The sequence below is a fragment of the Oncorhynchus clarkii genome, chromosome 1 (assembly GCF_045791955.1).
Source record: "Oncorhynchus clarkii lewisi isolate Uvic-CL-2024 chromosome 1, UVic_Ocla_1.0, whole genome shotgun sequence".
Taxonomy (NCBI): domain Eukaryota; kingdom Metazoa; phylum Chordata; class Actinopteri; order Salmoniformes; family Salmonidae; genus Oncorhynchus; species Oncorhynchus clarkii.
Window position 1 is genome coordinate 64,634,559 of NC_092147.1, and position 16,764 is coordinate 64,651,322.

At 43.4% G+C, this 16,764-nt stretch overlaps 1 protein-coding gene across 2 annotated transcripts in view; it reads right to left on the minus strand.

The window, feature by feature from the left end:
- Positions 1–7,107: 7,107 nt before the first annotated feature.
- The window catches only part of LOC139416862 (protein kinase domain containing, cytoplasmic a), a 34,849-nt gene continuing 25,192 nt past the window's right edge, over positions 7,108–16,764 (minus strand). Inside the window, exons 6-8 of one of the 2 annotated variants that reach the window (XM_071166009.1) lie at positions 9,565–9,738; positions 8,196–9,081; positions 7,108–8,005 (exon numbers count right to left, since the gene is read on the minus strand). In XM_071166009.1, coding sequence (XP_071022110.1) covers positions 8,996–9,081; positions 9,565–9,738 — 260 coding nt within the window. In that variant the 3' untranslated portion in view covers positions 7,108–8,005; positions 8,196–8,995. The remainder of the gene's footprint in view (positions 8,006–8,195; positions 9,082–9,564; positions 9,739–16,764) is intronic. The other variant, XM_071166018.1, reaches the window with a different exon arrangement.

A 16,764-nucleotide genomic window follows, 5' to 3' on the forward strand; every position in this document is an offset into this window, starting at 1 on the left:
GTGTAATAGTTTGGTAGTTGTGTAATCAGGTATGAGGAGAGGTTTCTTGGATGTATAAACAGTCATTAAAGTGCTAAGAACACACTGTAGAGCTGGCCAGTAGCAGACGACAGGACGTTTCATACCTGCTTCTGGTTCTGTGTTTCTTTTCTCCCATCAGAGATTCTAAGAGCTTCCATGTGAAGCAGCAATCCAGATAATTAGCCTTTGCCCAAGTGTGAGCTGAGAAAATAAAGTGTTTCTCAGTGGAAGCTACTCAGAGGAGGAAGGGGAGGCCCATCCTACTCCTCTAACATTTAAAAAAAGTTATCCTTTTTAGATAAAACTATACTAAATATATTCACATCACCAAATAACTGACTAAAACACGCTGTTTTGCAAAGAAGGTCTACAGTAGCCTCAACAGCACTCTGTAGGGTAGCACCATGGAGTAGCCGGAGGACAGCTGGCTTCCTTATTCCTCTTGCCGGTACATTGACTTCAATACAAAACCCAGGTTCTGGGTTCTAACCCCGTTCCATAGACTTACACAGTAATGATGACGACTTCCAGAGGACGTCCTCCGACCTATCAGAGCTCTTGCAGCATGAACTGACATGTTGTCCTTCCAGTCAAAGGATCAGAGAATGAATCTAGTACTGAAAGCATAAGCTCCAGCTAGCTAGCAGGAGAGTGCATAACGTGTGGTGAGTAGTCTACTCAAAGACAAAGAAAGACAATAGTTGAACAGTTTGGAACAAAATAATATCTTCACAAATTAAGGAGAAGCAGCAGAGAGAGAGAGAGAGGGAGAGAGAGAGAGAGAGAAAGAGAGAAAGAGAGAGAGAGAGAGAGAGAGAGAGAGAGAGAGAGAGATTAATTGTATTTTTTTCTTCTTCTTAGCTTGCTTGTTATTTACTCAGCTAGCTAATGCAGCTAATTTAGTCTACTCAACAACCTGACTCAAACAGAGAGGAATTCTATTTATGTTAGATAGCTGGCTAAGGCTATCCAGCACTGCAACTCTTCCAACTCAAGGGAAGCTTTCGATTTTATTCATTTATTGCCACCGGAGCCCACCGGTGTAACTGCTAAACTGCTTGCTGTACACTGTACTGCATGATTGTACACATGGATTGGATTGTGTGTTTACTAACGCATTAGCTGTGTAGAGGTAAGCGGTTATGGTATGACGTTTTGGCTTGGAGAGGTGTTTTCGCCTGGTTGCAGTCAGCTGTTGTGTTGTGCACTGAAGTCCACAAGTGAAGGAAAAAGGTGACAGGAGGAGAACACGAGAAGGAACGGGCAAAGTGCCAATGCTGTATGTGGCTGCTATGAAAGTGAACTGTGTGTGCGGTTGATCAGGGGTGTATTAATTCTGCTGATTCTGTATGTGGCTGCTATGAAAGTGAACTGTGTGTGCGGTTGATCAGGGGTGTATTAATTCTGCTGATTCTGTATGTGGCTGCTATGAAAGTGAACTGTGTGTGCGGTTGATCAGGGGTGTATTAATTCTGCTGATTCTGTATGTGGCTGCTATGAAAGTGAACTGTGTGTGCGGTTGATCAGGGGTGTATTATTAATGCTGCTGATTCTGTATGTGGTTGCTATGAAAGTGAACTGTGTGTGCGGTTGATCAGGGGTGTATTAATTCTGCTGATTCTGTTGCAAAATGTTTCTTAAAAAGGAAGCAAACGGAACGAAACGGGATGGACCTACCTGAATTTGAATGTTTTGCAACTGTTTGGACTAGTGATTACCCAGATCCACTAGATGCAGGCAAGAGTGTGCACGGTGGTATTGAATGTGTATGATGGGTATAGGAAACATTTTAGCATCCTGTAGTGGCCTAAACCTATGGATGTTCCATTTCGCTGGGTGAATGGAATGTGAATGACTGTCATCCAATATGCTGTCATAGAAGTGGTCTTCAATGCTGTAAAAGATCATGCTCATAAAGAATAGTCTTAAATGGCCCTCGACCGCCACTGGAGTTACTGGTTCTTGGAAGTGTGTGTGTGTAAGGCGGGGGTGCAATGCGCGTATGTATGACAGCGAAAGAGAGTAAGTAGGAGAGTTGAAAGACCAAAAGAAAGAGAAAGGCAGTGCAGGTAATACCACTTTCCTCTATATCCCTCCATCCCCACTCACCTCCAGGCCACTTGATGCCTAGATTGAATGTCATGTCCAGACGTTCACATGTAGTCACCACCAACAACTGCTGCCATTGTTGCCTCTCTCAACAGTGCTAGAGAGAGACACAGGATAGCTGAGACAAAGGCAGGTTTTGAGAGCCCCTGTGACAGAGGACAATGCTGCTACTGTTGTCGGCCCTTAGGGCCACAGTTGGGCCTATGGGGCAAGTGCAGCCAGCAGCCACTGTGAGGTGCAAATCAGAGGAGGCTGCTGAGGGGAGGACGGCTCATAATAATGGCTGGAACAGAGCGAATGGAAGGGCGTCAAACACCTGGAAACCATGTGTTTGATGTAATTTATACCATTTCACTCCAGCTATTACTACAAGCCCTTTCTCCCCAATTAAGGAACCACCAACCTCCTGACACACACATTTATTTTACCTTTATTTAACTAGGCAAGTCAGTTAAGAACAAATGCTTATTTTCAATGACGGCCTAGGAACAGTGGTTTAACTGCCTGTTCAGGGGCAGAACGGCATACATGCATGCAGGCACCCACAAACACATAACATTTTCATATGGTGATCTGCAACAATACCATCGCCCAATGCCCAACTTCCCTCTAGCTCCAACCTGCCTATAGCTGCCATGTCCCTGTCTGTCTCTGACATATCTGTCTGTCTCTCATTAGCAGCCTCTGGCCCTCCCTGCCCCTTCCCCTCCAGCCCCACTCTAGTCCCCCCTGGCCCCCAGGCTCCTCCCCAGGAAAGGCCCTAATCCCCCAGGCCAATAAAACACAGATGCTGCGCCTCTCTCTGGAGACACTCCCCTCGCTCTTCCTGTCCCTCACACAAAAGACGCTAGGCTAGGGATAAGTCTTACTCTCTCTCCCTCCTTCTCTCATTCCCTCTCTTTCTCTCATTCCCTCTCTCTCTCTCTTTCTCTCTCTCTCTCTCTCTCTCTCTCTCTCTCTCTCTCTCTCTCTCTCTCTCTCTGTGTCTTTTACACTATCCCTCTCCTTCTCCTCCCCCATTTTTAACTGGCACCAAAGCAACAACGTTTTCCCTCTGACATGAAATCAACCAACTTCAGACCTGTCCCTCTTGATATGAAGCACATGGCAGGTGTCTCCTTATTTCTCTTGTGTCCAGAAGAAAGAAAGCGGTCTTCCCACTAGCTTATAATACACAGCAATCACACACACATTCATGCATCAACAGCCGCATACAAGCTAACACATACAAGCCCAGATAGACAAACATGCTCTAAACAAACCGTTAGCGTCACCACACACACACGCACACACACACACACAAAAACACATGTACAGACACAGTCTCTACACAGACACATTTCGTTATATATTATGCTGGTTGGTTTGTTTTGGAGCGATGGTTTTTGGGGATGGCTGGTCCGGGTTTACTGGACTCCCAGGCTGTCTGTTATATGGAGAACAGCTGCTGGTACACTGGAACACACCAGTCTATTAAACAGTACTACCAGTGGTTCCAGTCCAGGGGGGACTACATGCGTGACCACAGCCCTATACCTGCTGTGAGTGGGGTCGGTGGGGAATGTGTGAGACCGTGAACGCATTTGATTAATAATGTCTGCAGTGTATCTACTCACACTGATTTACTCACATTGCACACCCTGGGACAGGAGAGGTAGATTAAACAATAAGGCCCGAGGAGGTGTGGTATATGACCAATATACCACGGCTAAGGGCTGTTCTTAAGCACGACTCAACGCGGAGTGCCTGGACATAGTCCTTAGCCGTGGTATCTTGGCCATATATCACAAACCCCCGTGGTGCCTTATCGCTATTATAAACTGGTTACCAACGTAATTAGAAAAAATATATATACTGTATATGTTTTGTTATACCCGTGGTATATGGTCTGATATGCCACGTCTGTCAGTCAATCAGAATTCAGGGCTCGACCCACCACGTTGTGTAACTGTCATTAACATGAGTAGACCTGCACAATCACTTTAGTGTGTTGTTTCAGTAGATCACTCCATGCTTTACCGAGACTCCTCCATTCTTTTCCCAGAGTCCTCCTTGCCCCTCTTCTGAAAATGTCCTCCACACTGTGTGTGTGTGTGTGTGTGTGTGTGTGTGTGTGTGTGTGTGTGTGTGTGTGTGTGTGTGTGTGTGTGTGTGAGTAAATGTGCATATGCTTGTCACTCCCTGTATTTCTGCCCCAGTTACCCTGTGACCAAAATCCCCATTGATTAAGTTGTAGAGAGTATGTGTGTGTTGACACAAGCAGCCTTTGAACACTCAATGGGAAAAAGGATTCCCCTCTATAGGATGCTCCCAGAGTCCCATGGCCTCCCTCTCTCACTGTTTAACAGCCTTTCCCTTTGTCCTGCTCACTCTGAGGTGAAAAGGTCAGGGGCCAAAGGTCACACAGACTCATTTCCACTGGAACGGTCAGACAAAGAGCCTCACACACACACACACACACACACACACACACACACACACACACACACACACACACACACACACACACACACACACACACACACACACACACACACACACACACACACACACACACACACACACTTCATGAAGAGTTGGGGGGAGTAAACCAAAGAGTGTGTTCTCTTCATTAAGATGTTGTTTTCTTTCCTGGGTGCTTGAAGGGCCCCTTCAGGACTTCCATTGGGTGCCCTTAGCCCCACAAGCAGGCCCCCACTCCCCCAGCCCCCTGGCTCTGTGCAGCTCTTTAAGCCAGTGACCCAGGACCGGTCCAGATGGGCTGCAGGCCCATGCCAGCTTCCAGGGCCTCTTTAACTCGCACTCCGTCCAAATAGTTCCATGATTGTAAAATTATGTTTGTTCTCAAAACACACACACTCTCTTACTCCTTTTTTTGCAGACTTTTTCCTTTGCATTATTCCCTCTTACATGTTTCCCTCTCTAGAAGTGAAGAATGAGAAACACATCTCAGTGTGTTTGTGTCTTTTGTTTGTTTTCACAATGGGCCAGTACTCTGAGGTGATTCCAGAGAAATGTGTCCTCAATCATTTCACCACATGACAGGTACATCAGATGGGATGGGCATTCACTAGGCCAATCAACACCATCACTGGCTGTACTGTACCCCTACAGTAATAACCTGTACTGTTTACTAAACAATTATCTACCATCTATATACAGTGCATTTGGAAAGTGTTTCCACATTTTGTTAAGTTACAGCTTTATTTTAAAATGGATTATGTTGTTGTTTTTTCCCCCTTCATCAACCTACAAACAACACCCCATAATGACAAAGCGAAAAAACAGGATTTTAGAAATGTTTGCAAATGTTTAAAAAAATATTATAATTAAATATCACATTTACATAAGTATTCAGGCCCTTTACTCAGTACTTTGTTCAAGCACCTTCTGCAGCGATTACAGCCTCGAGTCTTCTTGGGTATGATGCTACAAGCTTGGAACACCTGTATTTGTGGAGTTTCTCCCATTCTTCTCTGCAGATCCTCTCAAGCTCTGTCAGGTTGGATGGGGAGCGTTGCTCCACAGCTATTTTCAGGTCTCTCCAGAGATGTTCGATCAGGTTCAAGTCTGGGCTCTGGCTGGGCCACTCAACGACATTCAGAGACTTGTCCCGAAGCCACTCCTGCATTGTCTTGGCTGTGTGCTTAGGGTCATTGTCCTGTTGGTAAGTGAACCTTCGCCCCAGTCTGAGGTCCTGAGCGCTCTGGAGCATGTTTTCCTCAAGGATCTCTCTGTACTTTGCTCCTTTCATCTTTCCCTCGATCCTGACTAGTCTCTCAGTCCCTGCCACTGAAAAATACCACCACAGCATGATGCTGCCACCACCATGCATCACCGTAGGGATGGTGCCAGGTTTCCTCCAGACGTGACTCTTGGCATTCAGGCCAAAGAGTTCCATCTTGGCATCATCTGACCAGATAATCTTGTTAGTCATGGTCTGAGAGTCTTTAGGTGCCTTTTAGCAAACTCCCAAGCGGGCTGTCATGTGCCTTTTACTGAGGAGTGGCTTCTGTCTGGCCACTCTACAATAAAGGCCTGATTGGTGGAGTGCTGCAGAGATGTCTGTCCTTCTGGAAGGTTCTCCCATCTCCACAGAGGAACTCTAGAGCTCTGTCAGAGTGACCATCGGGTTCTTGGTCATCTCCCTGACCAAGGCCCTTCTTCCCCGATTGCTCAGTTTGGCCGGGCAGCCAGCTCTAGGAAGAGTCTTGGTGGTTCCAAACTTCTTCCATTTAAGAATGATGGAGGCCACTCTGTTCTTGGGGACCTTCAATGTTGCAGAAATGTTTTGGTACCCTTCCCCAGTTCTGTGCTTCGACACAATCCTGTCTTGGAGCTCTACGGACAATTACTTTGACCTCATGGGTTGGTTTTTGCTCTGACATACACTGTCAACTGTGGGACCTTATATAGACAGGTGTGTGCCTTTCCAAATCGTGTCCAATCAATTGAATTTACCACAGGTGGACTCCAATCAAGTTGTAGAAGCATCTCAAGGATGATCAATGGAAACAGGATGCACCTGAGCTCAATTTCGAGTCTCATAGCAAAAAGGTCTAAATACTTACGTAAATAAGCTATTTCAGTTTTCCATTTATTTATAACTTTGCTAACATAAAAAAAAAACAAGTTTTTGCTTTTTCATTGTGGGGTATTGTGTGTAGATTGATGAGGGGGAAATATATTTAATCAATTTAAGATAAGAATGTAACATGACAAAATGTTTTCCAAATGCACTGTATATACTACATAGGGTTTTTCTGTAATGAAATAAAAAGATCTGTAACTCAAATAATCACAGACAGAGAGAGAGAGAGAGACACACACAGAGAGAGAGAGAGAGAGAGAGAGACACACACAGAGAGAGAGAGAGAGAGAGAGAGAGAGAGAGAGAGAGACACACAGAGAGAGAGAGAGAGAGAGAGAGAGAGAGAGAGAGAGAGACACACACACACACACACACACACACACAAATGTCTTATACAAGTTTTGTATTTTTCCATATAAAAATAGCCATCTCATCATTGTCATCATTATATACATCAATGAACAGCCCACACAGTGTTAAAGATTTTGTAGAATTCACTTTTGGTTAAAAAAATTCACAATGTTCTGCTTTCACTGAAAGCAAGAGCTCTTTGATACTTGTCTGATTATTTATCTAAAGGTTCATGTCACATTTCCTTAGGAAATTAGAATAGATGGAGATTACTTCCTGCTGTGTTTGCTTTAAACCCAGGGTCATATTCATTAGGGCAAACCATTGCAAAGCGTTTTGCAACAGAAAACGAAAATTATAATTTATTTTGGACAAGTTTGGGTAATCCCTTCCTGTTTTAGTCCCTTTTCTTCCGTTTGGTGCCTAATGAACGCGACCCAGGAGTGGGACAGGAGCCAACACACACTGTCCTCAATAAATACAAAATGATCAAAAAAGTGACCCTCTCAAGGAGGTCACTACACTACATTACATTTGGTCAACATGCAAAATCAACAATGACACAATATTCCAAACAAGTCCTTGATTTTCCCATACGAGAACAAGGCCTTTGTGTTCATCAAACATAGGATTGAAATAAAAGATATTTGATCTGATAACTCAGCTGTTACAATCCCCTGTTCTATAAGAACAGATTCTTCAGCCACCAAGACGTGGAAATCGATCGCTTATTGAGTTGCTTTTTGAAAGCATAGAGAACCCCTGTTTGACTTAATCGAAAGTGCTGTGGATCTAACACAAGACCGAGGAAGGGAAAGGAAATAGAGAGAGAGAGAGACGTCGGAGAATAAAAAAAAACAAGAGCTTATTCACTGACTAAGACGTCACAGTAACACTGGAACATCCGTCCTTTGCCAATACCTTTGTTAAAGCCTGAACCTTAGAATAAAGCCTGAACCTTAGAAAAAAGCCTGAACCTTAGAATAAAGCCTGAACCTTAGAAAAAAGCCTGAACCTTAGAATAAAGCCTGAACCTTAGAAAAAAGCCTGAACCTTAGAATAAAGCCTGAACCTTAGAATAAAGCCTGAACCTTAGAATAAAGCCTGAACCTTAGAATAAAGCCTGAACCTTAGAATAAAGCCTGAACCTTAGAATAAAGCCTGAACATGGCATGGAGACGCACTATTGAACAAGTCCAAGGGCTCGATTCAGTCTGTATCGCTAAAATGTAAAGGTCATTTCCGATTGAGCCGACATACGCAGCCTTTACCGGGAACGCAATCTCCGCTCACGCGGGAACACGGCCTTTCCATGTAAATCACGCTATAGCACTGACCTTCAGCGATACAGATTGAACCCAACACTAATTTGGAAGTTTTTCTGGAATGTGTTTGTTGAGTACCTTTCCTATGGTTCGATGGTTGGCTGATGGTTCGTACTGAGGCCGCCTCGAAACCTTCACAGAATGATTATTAAACACTCTACAGTACCAGAAGGAGATCCTTTTGACCAGATATGTGAAGGTAGTTTAGGGGGCAAAGGAGGGGCATCTGACCACAGGGGTACATTCTCACCCCTCTTAGCTAGGAGGGTAACCTCAGCATACCCTGAGCTAAAAAATCTGCACAACCCGAAAAATAGTCACGTTTAAGCATTGAATGGAGGACAGATCATCAACATCTATGTTACGATAAATGTTCTCCTTGAGTTATTATTGCACTTCAGCAGGAGCTGGTTTGGGTTAGCCTTCTTTATGGCCCGTGGAGGTTCACACTGGAGGGTGTGGTCTAGGATCCATCTTACACTCCCTCTGCCAGACCCATCCAATGGGGTGGCTCACTATGCTGTGAGGGCATGCCCCAGGATCAGGTTAGCCAATCAGAGGAAGGTTTGGTAGTTAAGTCTCCTCCCTCTCCTTTGGTTCAGCTGCCCACTCTGACGTAAGTGACCCGTCCCTTGGCAGAGTTTAGACTGGCAGGGCCTGTCTTGAAGAATACAAGCTGGTGACCTGTAGACAGAGAAGAAGAAAAAAAGTAAACCTGAATAAAAAGTAGAAAAGTAGGAGAGACCGTAAAGTTGAAGACTTTATGTTAGATGAACGGAATGTACCCTAGCACGTGCTTCCCTTCTACAATGTATGGTTGGTTAATTGCATGAATGCGATGACAATCGTACAATGCCAGAGATGCGGTGAGAGATATACTGTATGACAGGGGAGGAGAGGATGAAGAGTGAAGAGAATGAATGTGAAAGTGCTGGCCTGGTTCAATAACGATTAGTGATTGCCATGCTGATGTGCCCCCTTCAGACTGCGCTCCAAGTAAGTGTGTGTGTGTGTGTGTGTGTGTGTGTGTGTGTGTGTGTGTGTGTGTGTGTGTGTGTGTGTGTGTGTGTGTGTGTGTGTGTGTGTGTGTGTGTGTGTGTGTGTGTGTGTGTGTGTGTACAATACAATGATAACACTGTAGCGTGAACACATTCATTTAACTCTTACCTGTCCAGGTTGTCTGATTGGTCAGTACAAATGCTCGGCACTGGGCGTGGCTCTCACATACACCAATAGCCTCTGTGATGCTGTAGACTGACAGCAGACATCCATCGTGCTGATAGGATGGCCAGCAGCGGTAGTTCTCCCCGGGAATAGAGGCATCCACTACACGCTTATAGTCTGGAGCGGAGAAGGAATTTAGTTAGCAAGGAAGGGTGTGTGTGTGTGTGTGTGTGTGTGTGTGTGTGTCTGTCACTGGCAGGGTGTAGATGCACTGAGGGTCCTGCACGCGTGTAATGAGGTAGGTCATTGTGTGAGCGTGGGGGCTCTGTTTTGTCTGTCTGTCAGAGGGAGTGCAATGGAGCTATTGGGGAGTGAGAGGCTGACATGTCTTCTGTGATCCTCGACGCCACCCCCCCTCTCACCCTCCCCCCCACACACACACAGACACGGCACACACACACTCACACTCCCCTTCTCCTATCTCACCCTCCCTTTGCCCCACTAACTGTCTGACACACATTGTAAAGGCCACTTTTCTACAATGGTTGCCACGGCAACCACGACCCTGGGCAAACTGAACTCAGGAGTGACAGAGAGAGCAGAAGAGAGAAAGGGGGGAAAGAGAGATAAAGGGAGAGTGGTCTGAAGGGCCCAGGAATGAGGACCACACTAGAATACCTCTCAAATTCTTTCTCTTCTCTCTATTTGTCTTCTCTGTTTTTATCATTCTAATCCTAAATCTTAAACGGGACCACTTTAAAATATTATTATATATACTGTATATATATTTTTTAACCTTTATTTAATTAGGCAAGTAAGTTAAGAACAAATTCTTATTTACAATGAACGCCTACCCCGGCCTAACCCAGACGACACTCGGCCAATTGTGCACCGACCTATGGGACTCCTGATCACGGCCGGTTGTGATACAGCCCGGGATCGAACCCGGGTCTGTAGTGATGCCTCTATCACTGCTATGCAGTGCCTTAGACCGCTGCGTTACTCAGGATCCCGAAAATAGAAAAGGGCGATTGATTTAAAACATACAAATCAAATGGGATTACATTTTGAAGTAATACATGTGTAGACAGACCTAAGTTGCAATTTAAATGTACATTTACCATGGCAATATAGTAACATAACTTTCATCAAATTGTATAATAGAGTGAATGAAAAAAGATCAAGATTGTTTTAACCAGATTCAGAGTTCCCCTGAGGATCCACTAACAATATACAGATGAAGTCAGAAGTTCACATACACCTTAGCCAAATACATTTAAACTCAATTTTTCACAATTCCTGACATTTAATCAGAGTTAAAGTTCACTGCCTTAGGTCAGTTAGGATCACCACTTTATTTTAAGAATGTGAAATGTCAGAATAATTGTAGAGAGAATGATTTATTTCAGCTTTTATTTCTTTCATCACATTCCCAGTGGGTCATAAGTTCACATACACTCAATTAGTATTTGGTAGCATTGCCTTTAAATTGTTTAACTTAGGTCCAACATTTCGGATAGCCTTCCACAAGCTTCTCACAATAAGTTGGGTGAATTTTGGCCCACACCTCCTGACTGAGCTGGTGTAAATGAGTCAGGTTTGTAGGCCTCCTTGCTCGGACATGCTTTTTCAGTTCTGTCCACAAATGTTCTATAGGTTTGAGGTCAAGGCTTTGTGATGGCCACTCCAATACCTTGACTTTGTTGTCCTTAAGCCATTTTGCCACATCTTTGGAAGTATGGTGGGGGGGTCATTGTCCATTCGGAAGACCCATTTGCGACCAAGCTTTAACTTCCTGACTGATGTCTTGAGATGTTGTTTCAATATATCCACATAATTTTCCTTCCTCATGTTGCCATCTATTTTGTGAAGTGCACCAGTCCCTCCTGCAGCAAAGCACCCCCACAACATGATGCTGCCACCCCTGTGCTTCACGGTTGGGATGATGTTCTTTGGCTTGCAAGCATCCCCCTTTTTTACTCCAATCATAATGCTGGTCATTATGGCCAACAGTTCTATTTTTGTTTCATCAGACCAGAGGACATTTCTCCAAAAAGTAAGATCTTTGTCCCCATGTGCAGTTGCAAACCGTAGCCTGGCTTTTAAATGGTGGTTTTGGAGCAGTGTCTTCTTCCTTGCTGAGCGGCCTTTCAGGTTATGTCGATATAGGACTCGTTTTACTTTTGTACCTGTTTCCTCCAGAATCTTCACAAGGTCCTTTGCTGTTGTTCTGGGATTGATTTGTACTTTTCGCACCAAAGTACGTTCAACTCTAGGAGACAGAACACGTCTCCTTCCTGAGCGGTATGACGGCTGGGTGGTACCATGATGTTTATACTTGCGTACTATTGTTTGTACAGATGAACGTGGTACCTTCAGGCATTTGGAAATTGCTCCCAAGGATGAACCAGACTTGTGGAGGTCTACAATTTTTTTTTTAGGTCTTGGTTGATTTCTTTAGATTTTCCCATGATGTCAAGCAAAGAGGCACTGAGTTTGACGGTAGGCCTTGAAATACATCCACAGGTACACCTCCAATTGACTCAAATTATATCAATTAGCCTATCAGAAGCTTCTAAAGCCATGACATAATTTTCTGGAATTTTCCAAGCTGTTTAAAGGCACAGTCAACTTAGTGTATGTGAACTTCTGACCCACTGGAATTGTGATACAGTGAATTATAAGTGAAAGAATCTGTCTGTAAACAATTGTTGGAAAAATGACTCTTGTCATGCATGAAGTAGATGTCCTAACCGACTTGCCAAAACTATAGTTTGTTAACAAGAAATTTGTGGAGTGGTTGAAAAATGAGTTTTAATGACTCCAACCTTAGTGTATGTAAACTTCCGACTTCAACTGTACGTTTGTCGACGAACAATAAATAAAAGCAAAAACATCCATCTAAAATAGGAAACAAATGAACAGTAAAGTCAATAGAATTAAATAGTTTTCCTTTGCCCAGGCCCATATCAAACTACTGCTGGTAGCCAACTGTTAATAGCTGTATGTTGTACAAATTCAAAGTCTTTTTCTCTATAATGAATAACCTGTTTTAGTGTCCTGGGTTTTATGCTCAGTAGAGCAAGTCTTATATCTCCGAGTGTTCTCACGTGGAACAATAACTACATAGACATACTGTACAACCAGAGTACATTACTGATTAAGCCCGACCAGACATGGTTAGCTGGATCTGAGATGGAAAAGATCCTATTGAGTGCATGGCTACCTGTGGAACAGTCTTTGCAACTTAGATGCAACTAACCGTATACAAGTATCAGTAAGTAGTTTGAATGATCAGACTTCAATAATGTATATGATTCTTTGGAATATGCACATAACACGGTCATGCTCTGGATTTTAGTGTTTTCTACAGCAGGAAAAAAATCCTGCAGCAACAGTAAATGTGAATTAATATGTGGATTATTTTTGTAGGGGCTGATACATTTTTTGTGAGGGAAAATCAAGTCTTCAGAAGCCTTTTTAAACGTCAAATACACAACGAGTTTTAAATTCCCTGAAAGTTCTCCTGCGACAGGGTGATCAAATTAAGATCCTGCATATGTAGCTTGATTGATGTGTGGCAATTGTCATTCTCACGAAGTTAAGTCAAATAAAACACAATTGTTCTATGCTACTTTTTCTAGTGGTTAGAAACATCACTGACTATGATTACAGGCCATTGTTATGCTGGTCTTAGGATGCTAATAGTGAGGTTTTCCTCTGTCTCATCCCATATGGCTATGATTACACTGTGGTTCTAATGGATAGAAACCACACTCTACACAGTCCAGTCAGCAGGATAGCCATGTGTGTGTGTGTGTGTGTGTGTGTGTGTGTGTGCACGTGCACGTGCATATGTGTGTGAGTGCATGTGTGCGTGTGTGTGTGCGTCTGTGTGTGCTTGTATGTGTGTGCTTGCATGCTTGTGCATGTATGTACAGTGCCTTGGGGAAGTATTCAGACCCCCTGACTTTTTCCACATTTTGTTACGTTACAGCCTTATTCTAAATATTCAAAAATGTTCATCAATCTACACACAATACCCCATAATGACAAAGTGAAATCAGGTTTTTAGACATTTTTGCAAATGTATTAAAATAAATAACAGAAATACCTCACTTACATAAGTATTCAGACACTTTGAGACTTTGCTTTGAGACTCGAAATTGAGCTCAGGTGCATCCTGTTTCCATTGATCATCCTTGAGATGTTTCTACAACTTGATTGGAGTCCACCTGTGGTAAATTCAATTGATTTAACACGATTTGAAAAGGCACACACCTGTCTATATAAGGTCCCACAGTAGACAGTGCATGTCAGAGCAAAAACCAACCTATGAGGTCGAAGTAATTGTCTGTAGAGCTCCGGGTCAGGAATGTGTCGAGGCACAGATCTGGGGATGGGTAACAAAACATTTCTGCAGCATTGAAGTTCCCAAGAACACAGTGGCCATCATTCATAAATGGAACAAGTTTGGAACCACCAAGACTCTTCCTAGAGCTGACCTCAGGGAGGTGACCAAGAACCCGATGGTCACTCTGAAAGAACTCTAGAGAACCTTCCAGAAGGACAGCCATCTCTGCAGCACTCCACCAATCAGGCCTTTATTGTAGAGTGACCAGACAGAAGCCACTCCTCAGTAAAAGGCACATGACAGCCCGCTTGGGAGTTTGCTAAAAGGCACCTAAAGACTCTCAGACCATGAGAAACAAGATTATCTGGTCAGATGAAGCCAAGATGGAACTCTCTGGCCTGAATGCCAAGAGTCACGTCTGGAGGAAACCTGGCACCATCCCTACGGTGATGCATGGTGGTGGCAGCATCATGCTGTGGTGGTATTTTTCAGTGGCAGGGACTGAGAGACTAGTCAGGATCGAGGGAAAGATGAAAGGAGCAACGTACAGAGAGATCCTTGAGGAAAACATGCTCCAGAGCGCTCAGGACCTCAGACTGGGGCGAAGGTTCACCTACCAACAGGACAGACCCTAAACACACAGCCAAGACAACGCAGGAGACAAGTCTCTGAATGTGTTTGTGTGACCCGAACTTGAGACCTGAAAATATCTGTGCATCAATACTCCTCATCCAACCTAACAGAGCTTGAGAGGATCTGCAAAGACGAATGAGAGAAACTCCCCAAATACAGGTGTGCCAATCTTGTAGCGTCATACCCAAGAAGACTCGAGGCTGTAATCACTGCCGAAGGTGCTTGAACAAAGTACTGAGTAAAGGGTCTGAATACTTATGGAAATGTGACATTTTAGTTTTATTTATGTTTAATAAATAAGGAAAAATATTTTTTAACTATGTGCTTTGTCATTTTGGGGTATTGTGTGTAGATTGATGAGGGGGAAAAAAACAATTTAATCAATTTTAGAATAAAGCTGTAAAGTAACAAAATGTGAAACAAGTCAAGGGGTTTGAATACTTTCCCGAAGGCACGGTATGTGTATGATAATGAATGTATGTATGTACTGGTTAGTATGGCTCCATAAATCAGCAAATAAATCATTATTTCAATAACCTATAAGTTGTGATTTTAACTGAGACAGCATTCATGCTGTACATGAAGCAGTTTGAGCATCTGTACTTCCTCTACACAATCAGGATCCACTTGTCCTATCTTCTGTGGGTTTAACTAAGCTTCACAGGACTGTGACAATGGGCCTAATGAGAAGGGCCGCTCAAAGCAAGTCCCCCCGCTCCTTTAAAAGCCTCCCAGCCTATGAAGCATGAATCATTGAGTCCAGCTTTCTCTTTCTTTCACTTTCTCTCTCCGTTACCTACTATGTTTTTCTACTTCTCTTTTTTTTAAGTGTCATGCCTGGCTGGACCAGGAGTAGTCCTGGTGATTTACAGGGAGGGTTTACATCCCTGTTTGAAGAGGAGGAAGAAAGATGGCCTTTAAATGGAGGGAGGGGGAAAGGAGAGTATGTCTCTCCAGGCACACCTGTCCGCGATTTATTATGTGGAGGTACACATATGCACACATATGCACACACACACACACACGCACGCACGCACGCACACACACACACACACACACACACACACACACACACACACAAGCTGGCCCCTCTGCATGCGTGGCAGCAGACAATCAATAACTACAACTATTGGACACTTTATGGCCATATTTAAATGCTTAACGTAGCTCTCACTTTCTGAAAATGCAGGACTTAATAGCTCCAGGAATGGCATGACAGGGAGAGGGAAGGGGAGGGATGGAGGAATGAAGGGAAGGAGGGCGCAAGGAAGTAGGCATGTCCATGTGTGTAATTGCAGAAAAATCACATGATGCAAGGCCACATTCCACAGGGAAGCCCTGCATGGGCGAACACTTCCCCAGCAAACACATAACGTTCTGAGAACCATATGTTTCTTATAGCTTGGTGAGAGCGTGGTTGTCCTATGGTTAGTTTGCATACAACTAGGGCTGTGGCGGTCACAAAATTTCATCAGCTGGTGATTGTCAAGCAAATAACTGTCAGTCTCATGGTAATTGACCGTTAATTAACATATACACATTTAGCATCTCCTGGCTTCCACCTCAAGCCACTAATGCAGACATTTGGAACCTGTACATTTTAGTCTAATAAATCCATGTAATATAGTCTACACCTTCACAATAAATCCATTATTTATTTTTAGACAGATCTAAAGAAACATGATATGAAGAAAATATAGTATATATCAGAAGAACAGAATAAGATACTGTGAGTTGTCCTTATGTTAGGTCCTGATCTGGTTATGCCATATGGCTGGCTGTATGCTACACTGGCTCATTTAGCAGACACGATTTGTTTAGAATTCCATGGCATTATTTAATATTATTTTATAGTATGAAGAATAAAATTTAACAAAGCTGAATAAAATGGAAAGGATATTTTCTCCAAACGATTTGAGGGAATTCGCACATGTGGCTACTGTGTTGAGCAGTTAAAAAATAAATAGGTATTCCAATATACTTAATTTAGAGTTATTAATGTACATTTAGTTGTTTTACAAACGTTGGGCTATATGTTTTGTTTTTTAATACATTGTAAGGCTGCATGATGAGATTCTAATGATGATTTTTTTATTTTTTTACTAGGCAAGTCAGTTAAGAACAAATTCTTATTTTCAATGACGGCCTAGGAACAGTGGGTTAACTGCCTATTCAGGGGCAGAACGACAGATTTGTACCTTGTCAGCTCGGGGATT